Source organism: Eurytemora carolleeae, unplaced genomic scaffold, assembly GCF_000591075.1.
Source record: "Eurytemora carolleeae unplaced genomic scaffold, Eaff_2.0 scaffold164, whole genome shotgun sequence".
Classification (NCBI taxonomy): Eukaryota; Metazoa; Arthropoda; class Copepoda; order Calanoida; family Temoridae; genus Eurytemora; species Eurytemora carolleeae.
This window is the reverse complement of record NW_019396218.1, coordinates 193,980-212,726: the sequence shown is the minus strand read 5'-3', so window position 1 is coordinate 212,726 and position 18,747 is coordinate 193,980. Positions and strand designations below refer to the sequence as shown.

The 18,747-nt window shown below is 31.2% G+C and overlaps 1 protein-coding gene across 2 annotated transcripts in view; it reads right to left on the bottom strand.

The window, feature by feature from the left end:
• Positions 1-18,747, bottom strand: part of LOC111698449 (F-box/LRR-repeat protein 4) — a 20,059-nt gene extending 1,312 nt beyond the window's left edge. The window contains exons 1-23 of one of the 2 annotated variants that reach the window (XM_023468793.1): positions 18,642-18,747; positions 17,902-17,942; positions 17,523-17,578; positions 13,290-13,579; positions 12,829-12,895; positions 12,337-12,431; positions 11,672-11,720; positions 11,072-11,170; positions 10,408-10,466; positions 9,902-9,972; positions 8,551-8,612; positions 8,047-8,156; positions 7,051-7,162; positions 5,979-6,078; positions 5,681-5,776; positions 4,823-4,936; positions 3,711-3,780; positions 2,892-2,983; positions 2,321-2,368; positions 1,923-1,991; positions 1,337-1,432; positions 828-871; positions 119-182 (exon numbers count right to left, since the gene is read on the bottom strand). In XM_023468793.1, the coding sequence (XP_023324561.1) occupies positions 119-182; positions 828-871; positions 1,337-1,432; positions 1,923-1,991; positions 2,321-2,368; positions 2,892-2,983; positions 3,711-3,780; positions 4,823-4,936; positions 5,681-5,776; positions 5,979-6,078; positions 7,051-7,162; positions 8,047-8,156; positions 8,551-8,612; positions 9,902-9,972; positions 10,408-10,466; positions 11,072-11,170; positions 11,672-11,720; positions 12,337-12,431; positions 12,829-12,895; positions 13,290-13,337 (1,565 nt within the window). In that variant the 5' untranslated portion in view covers positions 13,338-13,579; positions 17,523-17,578; positions 17,902-17,942; positions 18,642-18,747. The remainder of the gene's footprint in view (positions 1-118; positions 183-827; positions 872-1,336; positions 1,433-1,922; positions 1,992-2,320; positions 2,369-2,891; positions 2,984-3,710; positions 3,781-4,822; positions 4,937-5,680; positions 5,777-5,978; positions 6,079-7,050; positions 7,163-8,046; positions 8,157-8,550; positions 8,613-9,901; positions 9,973-10,407; positions 10,467-11,071; positions 11,171-11,671; positions 11,721-12,336; positions 12,432-12,828; positions 12,896-13,289; positions 13,580-17,522; positions 17,579-17,901; positions 17,943-18,641) is intronic. The other variant, XM_023468792.1, reaches the window with a different exon arrangement.

Here is an 18,747-nt window from a genome sequence, read left to right as displayed (position 1 = left end):
ACGATTCAAGGCAAAATAGAAAGATTTTAGGGGGGACTACGATTTTACGAAACTTTAACAGAAAAATAAAAATTTAGATTTACAAAAGAGGGATGCGAAGCTCCCTGATTTTCCTTACCTGTGAGCGGTGAGATAAAGACGTTCTAGCCCTGGACAGCTTTCAATCAAATGTACCAAGGCACCTTTACAAAGATAAAATCAATCAACCATCAATTAAAATTTCGAAATTTGATTTTTGACACATTAATCACATTTTTGTGCTTCTCAGTTCTCAACTTTGTAATTTTGCGATTATATCTTCCAGGAAAGGAATTGAGTCTTTACAACAAACTCGTATTTTTAAATCCCAATTTCTTTAAAACCAAATGTTACAGACCGTAGAATTTCAAACTATGAATTCTGGTGGATCAAGCAATGTAAGTTTGAAATATGAAAGGTATGCATTATCTGGTTGTTGAGATTTAGTTATTATAAAATTGGGATTTGTGGCAAAAACTCAATTCCTTTGTTGTTTTAAACTGATTTCACTAATTCGGAAGTATTCGCGCATTTTTCTCAATACTTTCCGTGAATAAGAACAAAAATAAATCCTGATTTACAAATAAATTTAAGTTATTTTTCTGTGAGAACATAAATGCCTGCGTCCGAACAAAAACTCTTTTTAAAAACTTTTTGACAGATTTTGATGATCTTTATTTGTAATGCAAAAAATGGTGACACCATTACTAATTCAATAAACAATCCCTTTAAGGTAAAACATATACTGACTTAATAAAAACCATAATTTCTTATTTGAAAGGAATGTATTAATAAGAATAATATACAACCTGTACCCCCTGGAATACTAAGGCACCATCCAATATCAAGATCCCTAGAAAAACAAAAACTTTGTCCTAATTCATTTTTTTCTTTGAGATTCTACTTTTATTTTAGCACACCCTATTATTTTATCGAGTTTTCTAAAGTACACCTGTTTGAATTACTTTTTTACTAGTAAATACTGTTTTAATATTCATACAGTTTAAACCCAGAACTTCGGAGACATCGAAAGAATTTTTATAATGCTGTAGTGACAACTTTTCAATACTATAACCTCAAACCTAAATCTCAGTAATTGTAAAAACAAATAAATAGCCATGAAATATGCGGGCACTGTTTTAAAGAGCTCAATTATATATTCAATTAAAAAACTAAATATTTTTCCATTATCAGTAGGTTAAGAAATGACATTTTACAAATTCTTTCGATGTCTCCAAAGTTCTGGGTTTAACTGTAGCATAGCCGTTTTATTTTCAGGGGTTGTCATAACGCCATTTTCTAGCACCCCCTGTTTTACCTAAGTTTTGTGCAGAGTGAAAGGGATGCAATCCCTCTATCCGACAGAGTACTACATCTCCATAGATCCAGGCATTCAAGATCTAACTGACAATGACTGGAGAGTACATAGAGGATAAAATACATGAACAAGGAAAACTGTGGATTAGAATAAAGATGTACATGAGATAATGCTAATCTCCATAAATCCAAGCACTCAAGATCTAACTGACAATGACTGGAGAGTACATAGAGGATAAAATACATGAACAAGGAAAACTGTGGATTAGAGTAAAGATGTATATGAGATAAAAATAAGGATGACTAAGGATGAATAAGAATAAAAATAAGGATGATGAATAAGGATGAATAAGGATAAACATAAGGATAAGAGTAAGGTTTAGAGTAAAGATCCAATGATCAATAATTTTTGAGATCTAGCTGAAAACTGGACTAAGGCCAAATGTGGAATAAAATAAAGTTAGTGAAATATACGATTTATTCGAGGTAAGATCTGCAACTTGGAAAAAAGGTGAAAAACAAAACATTTTTCTGTAAATTTCGTTTTTAACTTCAAAATTGTCCATGGTTTAATATTATGTATGTTCCTTAAGACTATACAAACTTCATCTCCATCTATATTCTGACATCCAGCCAAGCAAAGATGCTTTAGCTTCCTAAAATAAAACTGTCTGGGAAGGAAAACAGACAAGAACAACATAATTTGTTTACAATATATTCAACTTATTCAGAAAATAGTTAATTACTTTGAAAACAATTTTCCCGTTTTGTAAGTTTACTGTTATTTAAACATTACAACAAAAGCAATTTTATTCACTATTTCCTTTGTTTTTTTTTCTTCTAATAAAATCACTTTTTATTATTTGTCCTGCAATACATTTTAAGTAAGACGACCTGTCATCTGTAAATTGAAGACGACCTGTCGTATGTAAATTGAACTATCATGTTTAGTGGAACACAAATTGTCTTTATTCAATTATATAACCTGTTATTACAGAGGATAGTTATAATAGAAGTTTGGCCCACTGAGGTTCTAACGTCATAAGGATTAAGTTAGTAAGCTTTTTCTTCTAAAATAATTAAAAACTTCTTTATTTCTCTGTATGCCAGTTCATGCTTGTGCAAATGAGATAACAAGTTAAATCGGTTTGACTTAATTAAAACAAATTAAAATTTTCGGAAGTGTTTAAAGTTATTTATTCATTTAAAAGTTTAAAATCAATCATCATTCCCATAAAGGTTTAAATTAATCATTTCTGCAGAAGTTTTAAATAAATCATTCCCGTAAAAGTTTAAAGATTCCCGTAAAGAATTTAAATTATTCCTTCCCGTAAATGTTAAAAATAAATCAATTCTGTAAAAGTTTAGATTGATTATTGAATATTGATGTAAAGGCTTCATTTTAATCATTTCTGTAAAACTTTAAAATTGACCATTAAAAATATTAAATGAACGGGTTAAATAATTTTTTTTTTCTCAAAAAGGTTAATAATCAATTAGTCTCGTAAAGGGTTTTAAATTAATAATTTCTGTGAAAATGTTAAAATTAATCATTCCTGTAAAGGTTTAAAGAAACTAAATTCTCTAGTTGTGAGAGAAGATGGAAATCTGGCAGAGTTAACAGATGACAGTTCCCCAGGCTCAGTCTCTGTTTATCAATAAAGGTTATAGTGTAGATTGTACATACAATACATGATTTTATTTAGTGTTTACAGTACATAATTCAGTTAAGTAAAGATACAGTACACTACTCTACAGTTTAGAGTAAATACAGTACACTATACAGTTTAATATAGAAAAGTACACTATACATTTTAGTAAAAATACAGTACAATTAAGAGTTTAGTGTAGAAACAGTACACTGTTTAATATAGATACAGTTCAGTGCAATAAAGAGTTTAATGTATACAGTGCAATATACAGTTTAGTTTAGAATGGATACCGTGCACCACAAGACAGTACACAAAGTACACTGTATAGTGTAAAGTTTAGTGTACATAATATGATATGCATATTAAAGGTAGGTAGGACCGGATTTGTGTACATTTTACTGTGACAAATAATACATAGTTTAAAATGTACATGAAGTACAAAATAAAGATAAAGTGTAAAACAATGTGAAGTTCAAGTGCTTAAGTGTTATCGAGTACAGACAGTACACTCTACGGTTCAAACTATAAGACATGTGCAAACACAGATAAACATTAGCAAAATGTCGCGCAGTTTTACAATATAGTTAGTTTTATATAGTTAAGTTACGTGGACAATACATACAGTTCAATTAAACAGCTTACATTGTACAATAATATTTTATAAATTATTTGTTTAATTTTTTAATTTTTAACTTATTTAGTTAGTCTATATAGTGTTCTTACTTTCAGGTTGGGGGAAAAGGAGACAATGGTGTTAAGAACAGATACTGTTGCCACGTGACAATTGTCCAGTCTATACCAACCAATTCATCAATCAATCAATTTTTAGTCTAATAAATCATTTGTTAAATCAATAAATCAAGTATTAGACCAATAGACAGAAAAATTAATTTTTAGACCATTACATCAAGTATTAGACCAATAAATTAATTATTAGAGTAATAAATCAACTATTGGACCTTAAAATCAATTTTTAGATCAAAAAATCATTTATTAGACCAATAAATCATTTATTATGCAAATAGATCATTTAATAGGCCAATAAATTAATTATAAGACCAATAAATTAATTATTAGACCAATAACTCAATTATTAGGCCAATAACCTAACTATTGACCAATAAATCAATTATTGGACCAACTTATTTGGTCAATAAATCATTTGTTTGGCCAATAAATTAATTATTAGACCAATAAATCAACTATTAGACCAATACATCAATTATTAGACAAATAATCAATTATTGGACCTTAAAATCAATTTTTAGACCAATAAATCCATTGTTAGACCAAGAAATCAATTATTGGACCTTAAAATCAATTATTAGACCAAAAAATCAATTATAAGACAAATAAATCAACTATTAGGCCAAAAAATTAATCATTAGACCAAGAAATCAATTATTGGACCAATACATTAATTATTAGACCAATAAATCAATTAGAAGAACGAAAACATCAATTATTAGGCCAATAAAAAAATTACTAGACCAATAAATCAATTATTGGACCTTAAAATCAATTATTAGACCAAAAAATCAATTATTAGGCCAATAAATCAATTATTAGACCAATAAATCAATTATTAGACCAATAAATCAATTACTAGACCAATAAATCAAATTATGAGTCCAATAAACCAATTAATAGACATTAGACGAATATAACAACATAGAAAAAATAAATAGTCTAATCTGTAGACCAATATTACCATTGATATTTTGCCTGCCTTCTTCAAAGATTTTACTTAGATATAGAGGGGGGGGGGGGTGGAATCCCCTGAAAATTATTTAAAAGATCGCAGTATCAGATATTGATATGTTTGATTAAGTTTCCTGATTGAATTTAATGTGTGTCCAGTGGTTTCAATAAACTGCTGAAGAGCTGATGGTTTAATTTTTCCATAGTTTCCACACCAGGATAGATCCAGTTCAACCAGGGCAGAACACCTAATTAGTTGAACTAGATATTGATAGTGGAACATTGAACAACTTTAATATTGCCGCTGCTGAAGTCGAATAAACTCTCTGAGTTCAAAATAATCTTGGTGCCACAGTGGTACTCGAGTACTTGAACTAACCGCCTTCACCCACTTCTCTCTTCTCACAGTGGTACTCGAGTACTTGAACTATACGCCTTCACCCACTTCTCTCTTCTCACAGTGGTACTCGAGTAGTTGAACTAACCGCCTGCACCCACTTCTCTCTTCTCACAGTGGTACTCGAGTACTTGAACTAACCGCCTTCACCCACTTCTCTCTTCTCACAGTGGTACTCGAGTACTTGAACTATACGCCTTCACCCACTTCTCTCTTCTCACAGTGGTACTCGAGTAGTTGAACTAACCGCCTGCACCCACTTCTCTCTTCTCACAGTGGTACTCGAGTACTTGAACTAACCGCCTCCACCCACTTCTCTCATATGCCCGATTTATAATGGTTCTTTTAAGACCTTAGACTGAGCAAAGATTATGAAGATTTCCTTGTTTTCTATCTGAAAATTGATACTCTTAATTTGTGGTTTCTCTATTACGGCGAATTCAACACTTGTATCTTGCTCAGAGAAAGATGTAAAGGGTACCATTGTGAGGCGAACATGCAATACAAAATAAAAATTAGACCCTTGAATATATTCTTATGTTAAAGCTTTGGGTTTGCAGAGTTGACATCCACGATATCAAAACAAATATTTTACCTTGTCTCCAGCCAGCTTAATGTTTGTGATGAAGCACAGTAGAAAATATCTTTAAGGTCTAGAGAAGTGTAGAGGTAAGGATCTGATACGAACTCTCTGTAATTCAAACTTTTTACATCAAACCAAAATTCCAAAATCCAAATATAATATCTTTACTCTTGATCCAATTACTAGTTTTTCCGTCAATCAGAGTTGTTGTAAAATCAGGTATGGGAAAGAAAAAAAGGCCTCTAAAAATTTGAGGCAGCAAAGTAAAATTGAATTCCAAGTTTCTATCTTATTAATGCTCAAAGTTTCCCTGAAGAGAGTTGAGACTCCGGAGATTTGAACGAGTGTAATTAGATCCAGGTAGCTCAGGATATGCAGCATTATTTCACGAGGCAGCCGGTCAAATAAACCTTAGCAAAAGGAGGGAAACTTTTGACTAAAAGGAAAAATTTCTATTCAATATTTTGAACCAGAACTTCACTTAATTTAGTATTTCTTTTTTCTTTCAAAATGATGTTTCTAAAAATTATAAAAGAACACATTTAAAACACTATCTGAGAAAATCCTGCACACTGCTGAAAATGAACCATCAGGATTCAAGTCAAAACACCTAAATTTTTTTTCGGAATATATTAATAGGCAGGCTTCTGAGTTATAATCTAAATTTTTAGAAAATGCCACCTAGGGAGTTTAAAGTAAATCCATTTAAAAGAAATTGTAGAAATCAACTGCATTTTTAAGTCTAAACTCAATCGTAACTGTAGGTTCAAAGATTAATCAAGATTATTCTGTGTTTTTTTGCGATATTTTTAGAACTATTGATGGCAGGGTCCCCAAATTTTGTGAATTTTCCTTAACAGTCATAAGACATGTTTTAGCAAAAAAATCAAAGCCTTAAGTGAACTGTATAGTTGCCCAATTACTGCCTAAGAAGACTTTTTGAAGTAAAATCAGTAAAAATTACATCAAAAAACTTTTTCGGGCCGCATTTTGACAGTCAGGCAGTTGACTTGGGAGTTTGATTTTTTGCCACAATAAGTTTCTTGACTGTTAAAGAAAAATAAAAAAATTTGGAAACCATGTCATATACTGTTAAAAAAATATCGTCAAAAAACCCAGAAGAAGCAGATTAAAGTCTTCAAACGAAAAACTTAAAAACCCCGATATCTTCCTTATGTTACTCAGCTAGAAGTTAAAGGTGATCCCGTTGTGAAAGTCAATTTTTCAATGATAAACAGGGAAAACTTCATCCTGTTTGCTCAAATAAAGGTATTAAAGCACGGTTGTCACTCGAAAATGCTCCTCAATACATTGTGTCTCTTGAAAAAACGGTTACAGTCCCTTGATTAAAAATAAATTTGGTTTAAAAGTTTCTTTCTTGCCTAAATTACTATCTCCTGGATTTCTCTCTCTCTCCTCTAATCTGGATTGGAAAGCTTGAAGAGATCTTTTATTTAACATTGTTGCACAATTATAAATTATCTTATCTGTGTCCTAAACAGTAGAAAACAATGGATTATAAAACAAATATTTTTTTGTAAATTTTTTTAAAGTTATTTTTATTTATATTGACTAGTTTGTTTGTTCCCAATAAACGTTAAAATTGCTCAATTGAAATGTCACTATTTAAAAAAACAATTTACATGGACACAGTATGTTCCTTGGCTAATAAGAATTATGTATTAAGTAAAATTTACATGGACACAGTATGTTCCTTGGCTAATCAGAATTATGTATTAAGTAAAATTTACATGGACACAGTATGTTCCCCATCTAATCAGAATTATGTATCAGGTAAATTTACATGGACACAGTATGTTCCCCATCTAATCAGAATTATGTATCAGGTAAATTTACATGGACACAGTATGTTCCTCATCTAATCAGAATTATGTATCAGGTAAATTTACATGGACACAGTATGTTCCTTGGCTAATCAGAATTATGTATCAGGTAAATTTACATGGACACAGTATGTTCCTTGGCTAATCAGAATTATGTATCAGGTAAATTTACATGGACACAGTATGTTCCTTGGCTAATAAGAATTATGTATTAAGTAAAATTTACATGGACACAGTATGTTCCTTGGCTAATCAGAATTATGTATCAGGTAAATTTACATAGACACAGTATGTTCCCCATCTAATCAGAATTATGTATCAGGTAAATTTACATGGACACAGTATGTTCCTTGGCTAATCAGAATTATGTATCAGGTAAATTTACATGGACACAGTATGTTCCCCATCTAATCAGAATTATGTATCAGGTAAATTTACATGGACACAGTATGTTCCTTGGCTAATCAGAATTATGTATCAGGTAAATTTACTGAGAATGCACTGTGTCCAAAATTTTGATTTTCGAGGATTTACCTGCGGTAATATGTGCAGTTTTCTTTTTACAATAGTTTTCATAATTTCTCCCATATTCTCAGGAAGCATAGCTCCTATCCTTGCTTCAGTTGATACTGGAGACAGGGTACCTAAATCATTAATTTTACTACAGTTGTATACTACAATCACATAGGAGAGGTTCATGGAGTACAACATATAGTGATGGCATTACCTTGGTTAGATTTTAAAGTTTTTGGACTTTGGTTAGTTGTTTGTATGTAACGCATATCAGGATTAAATTTTGACAAAGTGCAAGGAAGAATGCAAATGTTTGAAATTTTTAAACTTTTCAGAATTGTGTTGATTCCTACAAGGTTTACACAAATGAACGAATTTATTGCCCAATCGCTATTAGCTTGTGCTACTTGTAATTCAATATGTCAAGAACTTTTCAATTATTAAATATAAGAATTCCTACTTAATTGTTGAAAACGTTACACGAATTTTAACTAAACAGAGTTAAATGATAAAAGAGTTATTCACCTAAAAGTGCAACTGCATCTATTTCTGTGTAATATAGCAAATGTGTCTGTTCAAACTCAAGTCTAAAAAAATAATTACGAATGTATCTTCTATCTAAGGTTTGTTTTTTATTAGTGACTCCCTGCTCGAATAATAGCACACAGGAACCCAAACCACCCACCAACCCTTAACCTCTTATCGGACATTATTTAAACTGGTCAATTTACCCTTGAAACCTTTACCTGATCAATAATGTGGAAGATGTGTTGTTTTTATAGGTTTTTAAATATTTAATTCTTACAATTCATCTGCTTTGTTGGAGTAGAAATGCCTAAGTTACTTTTGAAGAGAACCCACCCAACAGATAAAACTAATCAGTTTTCAAAACTCTAAACAATGATATCTTATTCAAATTTAAAATTCGGTGATGGTGATGGACCAAACCTCTGTAGAGTAAAAAAGTAGATGTTAGTCTCAAATTTATTGAAAATATTCAAGTGACTCATNTGTGAATCAGACAAAGCTTTCCAGGACACCGTTGTGAATCAGACAAAGCTTTCCAGGACACCGTTGTGAATCAGACAAAGCTTTCCAGGACACCGTTGTGAATCAGACAAAGCTTTCCAGGACACCGTTGTGAATCAGACAAAGCTTTCCAGGACACCGTTGTGAATCAGACAAAGCTTTCCAGGACACCGTTGTGAATCAGACAAAGCTTTCCAGGACACCGTTGTGAATCAGACAAAGCTTTCCAGGACACCGTTGTGAATCAGACAAAGCTTTCCAGGACACCGTTGTGAATCAGACAAAGCTTTCCAGGACACCGTTGTGAATCAGACAAAGCTTTCCAGGACACCGTTGTGAATCAGACAAAGCTTTCCAGGACACCGTTGTGAATCAGACAAAGCTTTCCAGGACACCGTTGTGAATCAGACAAAGCTTTCCAGGACACCGTTGTGAATCAGACAAAGCTTTCCAGGACACCGTTGTGAATCGGGCATTGCCATTTATGAAGGAAGAGTTACTTGAAACTATAAATATATAAATAATTGACAGTTCCTTAAAGTATAAAAAAATCAACCCATGATTTTGGTTGTTTTTCTTACTTTGGTTGTTTTTCTTACTTTGGTCGTTTTTCTTACTTTGGTTGTTTTTATTACTTTGGTTGTTTTTCTTACTTTGGTTGTTTTTCTTACTTTGGTCGTTTTTCCTACTTTGGTTGTTTTTCTTGCTTCGGTTGTTTTTCTCACACACGAAAGCAAAATATTTTGCGCCAGAAAAAAAACCAGAAAAAATTAAAGTAATTTTAATTGAGACAATTTGGTTACGCTCAATAAGTTTAAGGACTATTTAGTTTATTAAACCAATTAACCTTAAAAGTTTTGTTGGAAAGCTTGTTTGTTGAAGTGGAGGAGAAAAAATACGGGGTCTCTGGGATACATCCTGTACAGTGTACCATATATTGTATTAACTGCACAGTACAGCACAGCACAGCACAGTACAGTACGGTACAGTAACGTGCAGTGCAGTATTGTACAGTACAGTGCAGTACAGTTCAGTTGTACAGTACAGTGCAGTACAGTTCAGTAAAGTACAGAACAGTACAGTATGGCCAAGTACAGTATACAAATTCAATTGATTAAAATAATTAATTTTCAATAGTCTTATGACAAGACAAGCTAAATAGGATAATATTTAAAAAGAAACATGTACGAAATTAAATTTAAGATTAAAGGGAGTGTTCGTTAGAATGAAGATAGAGAATGATAACCAGCAGTCAGACTCATAGTGCTGCTACAGAAACATTGAATACAAATCAATTCATATTTTATAATCTAGCTACAATTCATTTAATTTTATCTTGAAATTAATAAAAACCTGATTTTCTTTTGAAGATGAAATACCCCAAAGGAGTTTCCAGTTTCCCTGACAATTTCCTTCAAATAAAATTATTTCTTTTTAAAAGAAAACTTCAAACTTTAACTTTTGTATCACAGTTAAAAGATGGTGCAAAAATATTTTGATATTAAATATTAAATGTTTAACATCAAAAAGATAGCTTGAGATTTGGCGAACAAACATTGAACAAAGTATAATTCTAGTCTTCTAGATTAATCAAATGACATTTACTTAGTTCATGTTCAGTTTTTATATTCATTCATATTATCAATGAACATCAAATTTTATCTAAGAATGTAACAAGGCATTTGAACTCACCACGCGGATTACGGCCCGTCATGAATTATACTACAGTGAAACCCTTAATAACGAATACATCGAAAGAATTCATAAAATTTCGTATTCTTCACTTTCTGACAATGGAATGTTGTAGATATTTAGTTATTTAATTAAATGATTATATGGAACTCTTTAAAACTGTTCCCGCATATTCATGGCTATATATTTATTTTCGCAAATATTGAAATTTACGAAATATAGTATAAAACTCATTGAAAAATTGTCAAGACGACATTTGATAAATTGTTCCGATGTATTCGTTATTTAGGGTTTCACTGTTAAAAATGACATAAAAAATGAATACCTGCCCAGATGGCCGTAATACCACCAGGATTGTAGGTCTCGTAAACATGAATCCGGATTGGATAAACACAGTGCTCGTATTTTATGTCAATAAAATTGTCTAAAAAAAAGTAGATGAAAAAATGTCGTAAAACAATTCGCATCAAATGATGTACAAAATTTGATAAACTTTTAATCCTAATTAGAAAATTAAAAAAACAATTCAAGATATTTTTATTGATTTTAGTAATCTGAGGATGACAAAAAGATTGACTTAAAAGAAATTTTTCAAAATTAGATAAATAATAATTATTATTAAAAAATACATTTAATAAATAGAAGGGCGAAGGGCCCGTGAAAAAAAAAGTTTTAAAAAATTTGAAAAAAAATTTAGAATTTTTTATAGCCTTTAACAATCCCCAGTCACCCCTAAGTGTTAACAAAAAATGTCAGCCCAATCGGTCCGGCCGTTTGGCCGGCTATAGGAAACATATATTTATACGAATGTCTTGTTTTATAATATAGATTAACTAAATAGATTGAAGACCTAGGGTCGTCTCAATGTTCTAATTTATTCTGGGGACCACTGTAAGTTTACGTTACGTACATTTCAAGTATTTACCTGGAGGTTTGATATTACTTTTAGGAGAATTAAACGGCTTTCTCCAAACCTGGAACAGTTTCTAACATTTTTGAAAATATATTAACGAACAAGATTTTTCTCAAAAACCCCGTATTTTTTAAACTTGAAGCGCTATAATTACTATTTTAACAGTGGGAACCAGAAAACTGTGGAATAGAAAGACGACATTAAAACAATAAGTTTATGAGATATTGTTACAAAGAAATAGTTTTACAAGTAAGTTATATAACCACCTATCAAGTGAAACAGGTCAGCTTACATTGCACAATTGTCTCATGTTCATAGGACTATTCAAAGTCAAATCCTAAGTCTAAACGTAATTTTTCCATTCCCCAGTTTTCTGGTTCTTACTGTATAACAGGCCAAATTTGATGCAGGATATTATGAGAATGACATGCGATTTAAATTTTTAGATAAGCATAAAGGTCCAAAAATGTGTAACGCAAAGCAGGTTTTGATCTACATAGGCAATATAAAAAAGATTCTGATTTAAGAAAAATTCTTAAGATTGATTTTAATGTTGAAGAAAATAAATGAATTTTGAAACAATCGCAAATATATCAGAAAGAAACAAATTTTAAAATACACTTGGTTAAGGGAAAATAAAGTGACAGGGATATTAAAAAAATAATACCCCGGCCTACCTTGCCACTAGGACAATCCTTCCACCAGGGCCCATAATCTCGCATTACATAGGTCTGGGAGAAATCACCATAGGACGGAAACTTACTGGGCATTCCTAGAGTTTGGGAAAATTTTCATGCTCAAGAAATAATTCTAAATTCTGAAAGAATGTGAAGGAAAAGCGTCTTTTACATATCTAATAAAAAATATCTGTGTCCTTTTTCAGGACGGAACATTTTTTCGAATTATAAAAACAACGAAGCATTTATTTAATCCATTGTTTCTCGATAAAGATATGCCCTAAATTAAATAAAATTGAATATTAAGTTGAATTAAACCTGATTTAAGGTTCAGCAGAGCAAGAGTAAGTTGAAAATTAAAAAGGGTATGGTGGAGATTTCCTATTTGATGAGGGGGGGGGGTGCTGTATTTATTTTTGGTTAAATCTATCCAAGTTTTTGTCTGCACGCCTAATTTGTGATCTATTTTCAAACAAAAATAAAAATTAAAACCTGTGATATTATGTGCTGTGTAAGATATACTGTTATCTGAACCATATTGACTTGAAAAATCAAGAACCTAAAATAAGAATAGTTTTTAGTTAAAATTTAGAACTTAAAGCGACTGTAAACGTAATTTCAAGCATCCAGGGACACAAAACCTATATAAATTAATCTGAGCAACGATGAGGAAGATATCGTTGTTTATCTTTACATTTAAAAGGAATTACAATCTTTTATATACATTCCTTTTCTCTGCCGTGTCAATGAACTTTTTTTAGGGAAGCCACAACTCATAACTATCAATTTTCGGACTTAAAACAAGAATATTTTGATAACTTTTGGTCTTGCAACAGGCAGGCAACTCAGTAAATGGAGGGTCACTTGAAAGAGAGATTTGATACAGCGCTATCTAAAATAATGAGGAACAATTTTTGTAATTCAATATTTTAATATTTAATCTTTGAAATTACCTCTGTGGCATACTGTTCTACAAGTATATAGGAATAATCTTCGGACATTTTATCTGAATATATATATTTTAAACAGTATTTTGAGAATCAAATGATTATCGATTATCTGCGAATGGAGGCCAGATAAGACTAACAAAAAATTCAACAAATTTTCAACTTTCTACTTGTCGCTGGAACTCTTTAATCCATGCACTGAGAGTTCTGTTAGAGAGGTAATACGTAGAGAGTTTTGATGAGAGGCGCTTAGATCAACGGGAGGAGCCATCCCAACCATAAAAGCCTCTTTCCATCTGTAAAATTAAAATATTGTGAACAAAGTTTTATCTTATCAAGCAGTGCTTAGGATCCATTTAATTTTGATGCAGATCCGGATCCTGGATCCGCCCTGGAAAAAAATGGATCCGGATCCAGGTCATTTCTACAAGATTTACTGAATCTTTTTAACAAAAAATAATTTTCAAATTTTTTGTTTTATTTTTTTCGCATATTTTTATCCTAAAACTTGATTAACCATTCAGAAATGAGGAAATTTTTATAATTCTCTTTTTTTCAGAAGTTCAGATTTTGGTTTTAGGAGTAAAAAGTTTTTTTAGCAGTTTTTGGTTGATATTTTACCCGTTGGATCCGGAAGCCAAAATCTTGCGGATCCAACGGATCCGGATCCGGATCCTAAGCACTGTTATCAAGTCAGAATACAATTCATAAGAATTTCTTCAAGTAAAATATTGCTGTAGGTTTACTTTTTGTATTCTCGCTTTTTAATTTGGTTGGATTATTTACAGCAGAAACACAGAGTAAGGGTTGGACAATTTAACACAATTAAGATAAATAAAAAACCATTAGGTTCCCAAGATATAAGGATTAGAAAATTTGAGTTTGTGGCAAAATAACTCCCTTAAAAAATCAAGATTGGATTAAAAAAGAAACCCATTATTTTACGTTTTCTTGTCATTTCCCCATTTTGGTAAATATCTTAATATTATACAATTTAGCTATATGGTAAATATCTCCATATTATACAATTTAGCTATATGGTAAATATCTCAATATTATACAATTTAGCTCTATGGTAAATATCTCAATACTATACAATTTAGCTATATGGTAAATATATCAATATTATACAATTTAGCTATATGGTAAATATCTCAATATTATACAATTTTGCTTTATGGTAAATATCTCAATATTATACAATTTAGCTATTTGGTAAATATCTTAATATTATACAATTTAGCTTTATGGTAAATATCTAGATATTATACAATTTAGCTATATTGTAAATATCTCAATATTATGCAATTTAGCTATATGGTAAATATCTTAATATTATGCAATTTAGCTATATGGTAAATATCTCAATATTATACAATTTAGCTACTTGGTAAATATCTTGATATTATACAATTTAGCTATATGGTAAATATCTCAATATTATACAATTTAGCTATATGGTAAATATCTCAATATTATACAATTTAGCTGAAAGGTAAATATCTCAATATTGTACAATTTAGCTATATGGTAAATATCTCAATATCATACAATTTAGCTATTTGGTAAATATCTCAATATTATACAATTTAGCTATAAGGTAAATATCTCAATATTATACAATTTAGCTATAAGGTAAATATTTCAATATTATACAATAAGTTGGCAGGGTTTTCAGACAAGGAAACCCTGCCAACTACAGGAGTTAATATGTTCAACTTGGAGTTCAAGAAACCTGGAAACAAAACTAAAATAGTTTTAATAAGGTAATGAAAGGATATTAATTATATAAGGCAGGATAATAATTACACATTGTAGTGATTTGTAATTTTAAATAAGATAATACTAGGATATAATAATAATAAGCTGTAATGAGTTGCAATTTAAATAATAGTTTAATAAGGCAGGATAATAATTACACATTGTAGTGAGTTGTAATTTAAAATAAGATAATACTAGGATATAATAATAATATGCTGTAATGAGTTGCAATTTGAATAAAAGTTTAATAAGGCAGGATAGTAATTACACATTGTAGTGAGTTGTAATTTTAAATAAGATAATACTAGGATATAATAATAATATGCTGTAATGAGTTGCAATGTTGATAAATAGTTAATAAGGTAATAGCAGGATAATTATTACACATTATAGTGAGTTACAATTGAGATAAATAGTTAATAAGGTAACAGCAGGATAATGAGTAGATGACGTGTAATATGATGTGGGACACCCTGTATAGTGTATATTCAATACACTCGCTAATAGTAAAGTTAGAGCTCTGGTCCAGTTTTGCAATCCTGTTTCCCATTTGATAAATATTTCTGTTCCAGGATACAAAAAACACTTTGTACCTACCTTCTTGGGTTTATTTTTATTTTGTATCTATTGCCGATTTCGTGTCACTGCCATAGTACAAGAGGTACGACTAACATTTGTACCTTTTTAACATTTAGGTTTTCATAGAGATATGTTTATTGTTTATTTTGTATAGATCCGTTCTTGTTCTGATATCCTTAATTTGTCAACTAACTATTTTTCAAAGTATACATTTAGTGCACAGGTTGTGTAATATGTTTTTGTTTAGTATTCAAAGTACAAAACTACAAAATATTTAGCATAACTTGATCTCAAGTTGTTCTGTTATCCTTGCAGTATTTTCTTTAATAGTACCTTCTCCTTCACTAATCTAAAGATTTTATACAGTTAACAGTATACAACATACTGTGTAGCGTATACCGTATGTATAGTACATATAGTGCATATATATTTATCATTTATATTTGTCTAAAGCAAAATTACATTAAACAATATAAAAGTTTACAAACTAATACTCTTTTCTCTGGATATCGCATTTTAAAATTGACAGGGTTTGCCAAAAAAGGTGCAATACAAGACTTTTAGCATGAGTATAGTTTAGCTATTCAGAGGTGGTTTTCAGAAAAGGGGTTTCTTGGTCCCAGTCTAGTGTTTTTCGTTTTCTAAAAATGTGGTATGATGACAGTACAGCAGGCTTGATAGATTTTCACACGACATACTGAGCTGTGTAGCGTATACTGTATGTACAGGGGTCAATATAATTTCTTTTTCAATCCCATTTGGGATTGACAAATTTGAAAGAAATGGGGGCAAATTACACTATTGAGAATTATTTTCCCGCATTTTCAATTTCATGATACCAGGGTGAAAATTTTTTTTTTGTTCCAAAGCATTTAAAATTTAAATCCACATTTTTTAAGAAGAAAGCTATAGACGGAAAGGTTGAGGCATGCATTTTTGGGGTAGATTGACCCATTTCAGAAGTATAGAACAGGCTAAATAGGCAGGGAAAAGGATTTGCACAACGGTTGGTAGAGCTAGGTATAGTTCTGTGGATGAAGGTAGGATTAGTTTTTAGTGCATGGTAAAGATTTAGGAATAAGAGGAAAGATTAGGGGGGAGGGGATAAAGAAGGTAAAGTGTTGGGAAGGGAGGGCAGGGAAGTAGGGTGAAAGGTAATCTTTTGTAATGGAGAGGGGGATTATATGATACAGGGTGTCCCATATCATATTTGATCGTCAATCGGTCTAAATTACGATTTTCGGGACCAATCAGAAAATTTAAGAAGAATGAATCATTTTGAAAAATTAAATAAGGCTAATATAAGAATTTTCTTACAGAGATGCTAGGTTTTTCTAGTATTATGGGTTTATTTTGGCGTTGAAACTTGGAGATAATCTAATATGATATGGGACGCTCTGTAGATTATACAATTATTGCAGGTAATTTACAAGAGACGAGAAGTGATATAATTATTGCAATTATTCCCTAGTTGAATAATCAAAAATCAGTGGATTATTTCATTTCCAATAAAATTGAATTTTTTTCTAGAAATGAAACCCATTAAAATCGAATATCATTGGATTATTTAATTTTTACTAAACTTGATTTTTTCTAAAAATGAATCACATTAAAATTAATCAGCATTTAGCTAAAACATCAATCACTTGATTTTATCAAGGCGCTATTAGCTCATAATATATATCACTGTTCCCAAATTCACCAGCCAACAGAGACCTGTCCCCGACCAAAATAATTAACGCAATTATACAGGGGACTAGAATCTGTGATTGGCGGTCTGGCAATAACGTCGAATGTCCGTTGTAAATTGTTAATTTCACACATTTTCGTTCTTATTTATGACCGTGATAAAAATAACTTCTTAAAAATAAACAAAGAGTACAAATCGTAAGATCTCACTTCATTATTGATTTATTATAGTCACTTCAATTTTGGTGTGTGGGTGTAGGACGTCTCTAAATAAAGCATGATTTGATTTGAAAATAAAGAAACAAAAAAGATTATTCAAAATAAAAATTTGGGCTGTCAAATGGACATCAGGGAAACGAACTCAGATTATCAGATGGAAAAAAAATAATTTGCAAATATTCACTTTAAGATGTACGTGTGTAAAGTGATGGTGGGGGTCGAACTAATTAACGAACTTTTGTGTAAATCAATTTATACAATTTAGCTAAATGGTAAATTTCTCAAATTCTTGTGAAGCCTCACAAATCCAAGTCCAAAAACAGCAAATGTTTAAAAATGTACAACACAAGGCCTATCCCTACTCAAATACCTGGATGCACAGAGACACCATCTGTCTCCAGGTTTTAATCCCTGAAAAAATCAAAATTATTTCAGAAATCTTTCATGGCAGCACTAACTACTATTTAAAGGGACTGTTGATGTGATTTCAAGTGACTCTCCATTTATACAGAAGTTTATCCGATTCACAAAGATACTCTTAAAAGCTTTATATGGTCAAGAATGAATGAGATGTATGTCAATGCTTAGATTTTTTAAGTTGTGGGTTCTCTTTATAGGTGACTTGCGGAAACAACAGAGGGAATTATCAGAATTGAACACCTTTTAAAAGCTATAATCACGACAATATCCTCGACATTATTGGGCAGAAAAGGTTTACATAAAGTTACCGTTGTGAAAAGAGCATGTCTCATTTTAAATGGAGGGACGCTTGAATTTATTACGACAGTCCCTTTTTAAAGGCTACCAAAGGGCTACTTGACAGTCTTATTCATCTCATTCATCCAGTTTAGATGGAGTTTTCGATGTAGAGATTATTCTACGTACATTGTACATGGGTCTAATCAATTTTCAATGCCCAATTCACAATCCTTTAAAACTTTAGTTTAAGCAATAACGACGAATATGTTTTTGGTTTTCTATCTAAATATTTGCCAATTGCCAACCAACCTATCATCCTTAGTTGCTCAGCTAAAGTTGTAAAGAGTACAGGTTGTGAATTGAACATTGGTGAACTAATTGAGTGGTCACAAAAAAGTGAAAAAGTGCCACCTGGAAGTGTGGAGGGTGGGGGGTAGATAAATCGTTCCCTACAGACTTTGTGTAATTTAGAAACTGCTGGGTCATCTCCGCACAAACAGTGTGGACACCAACATCT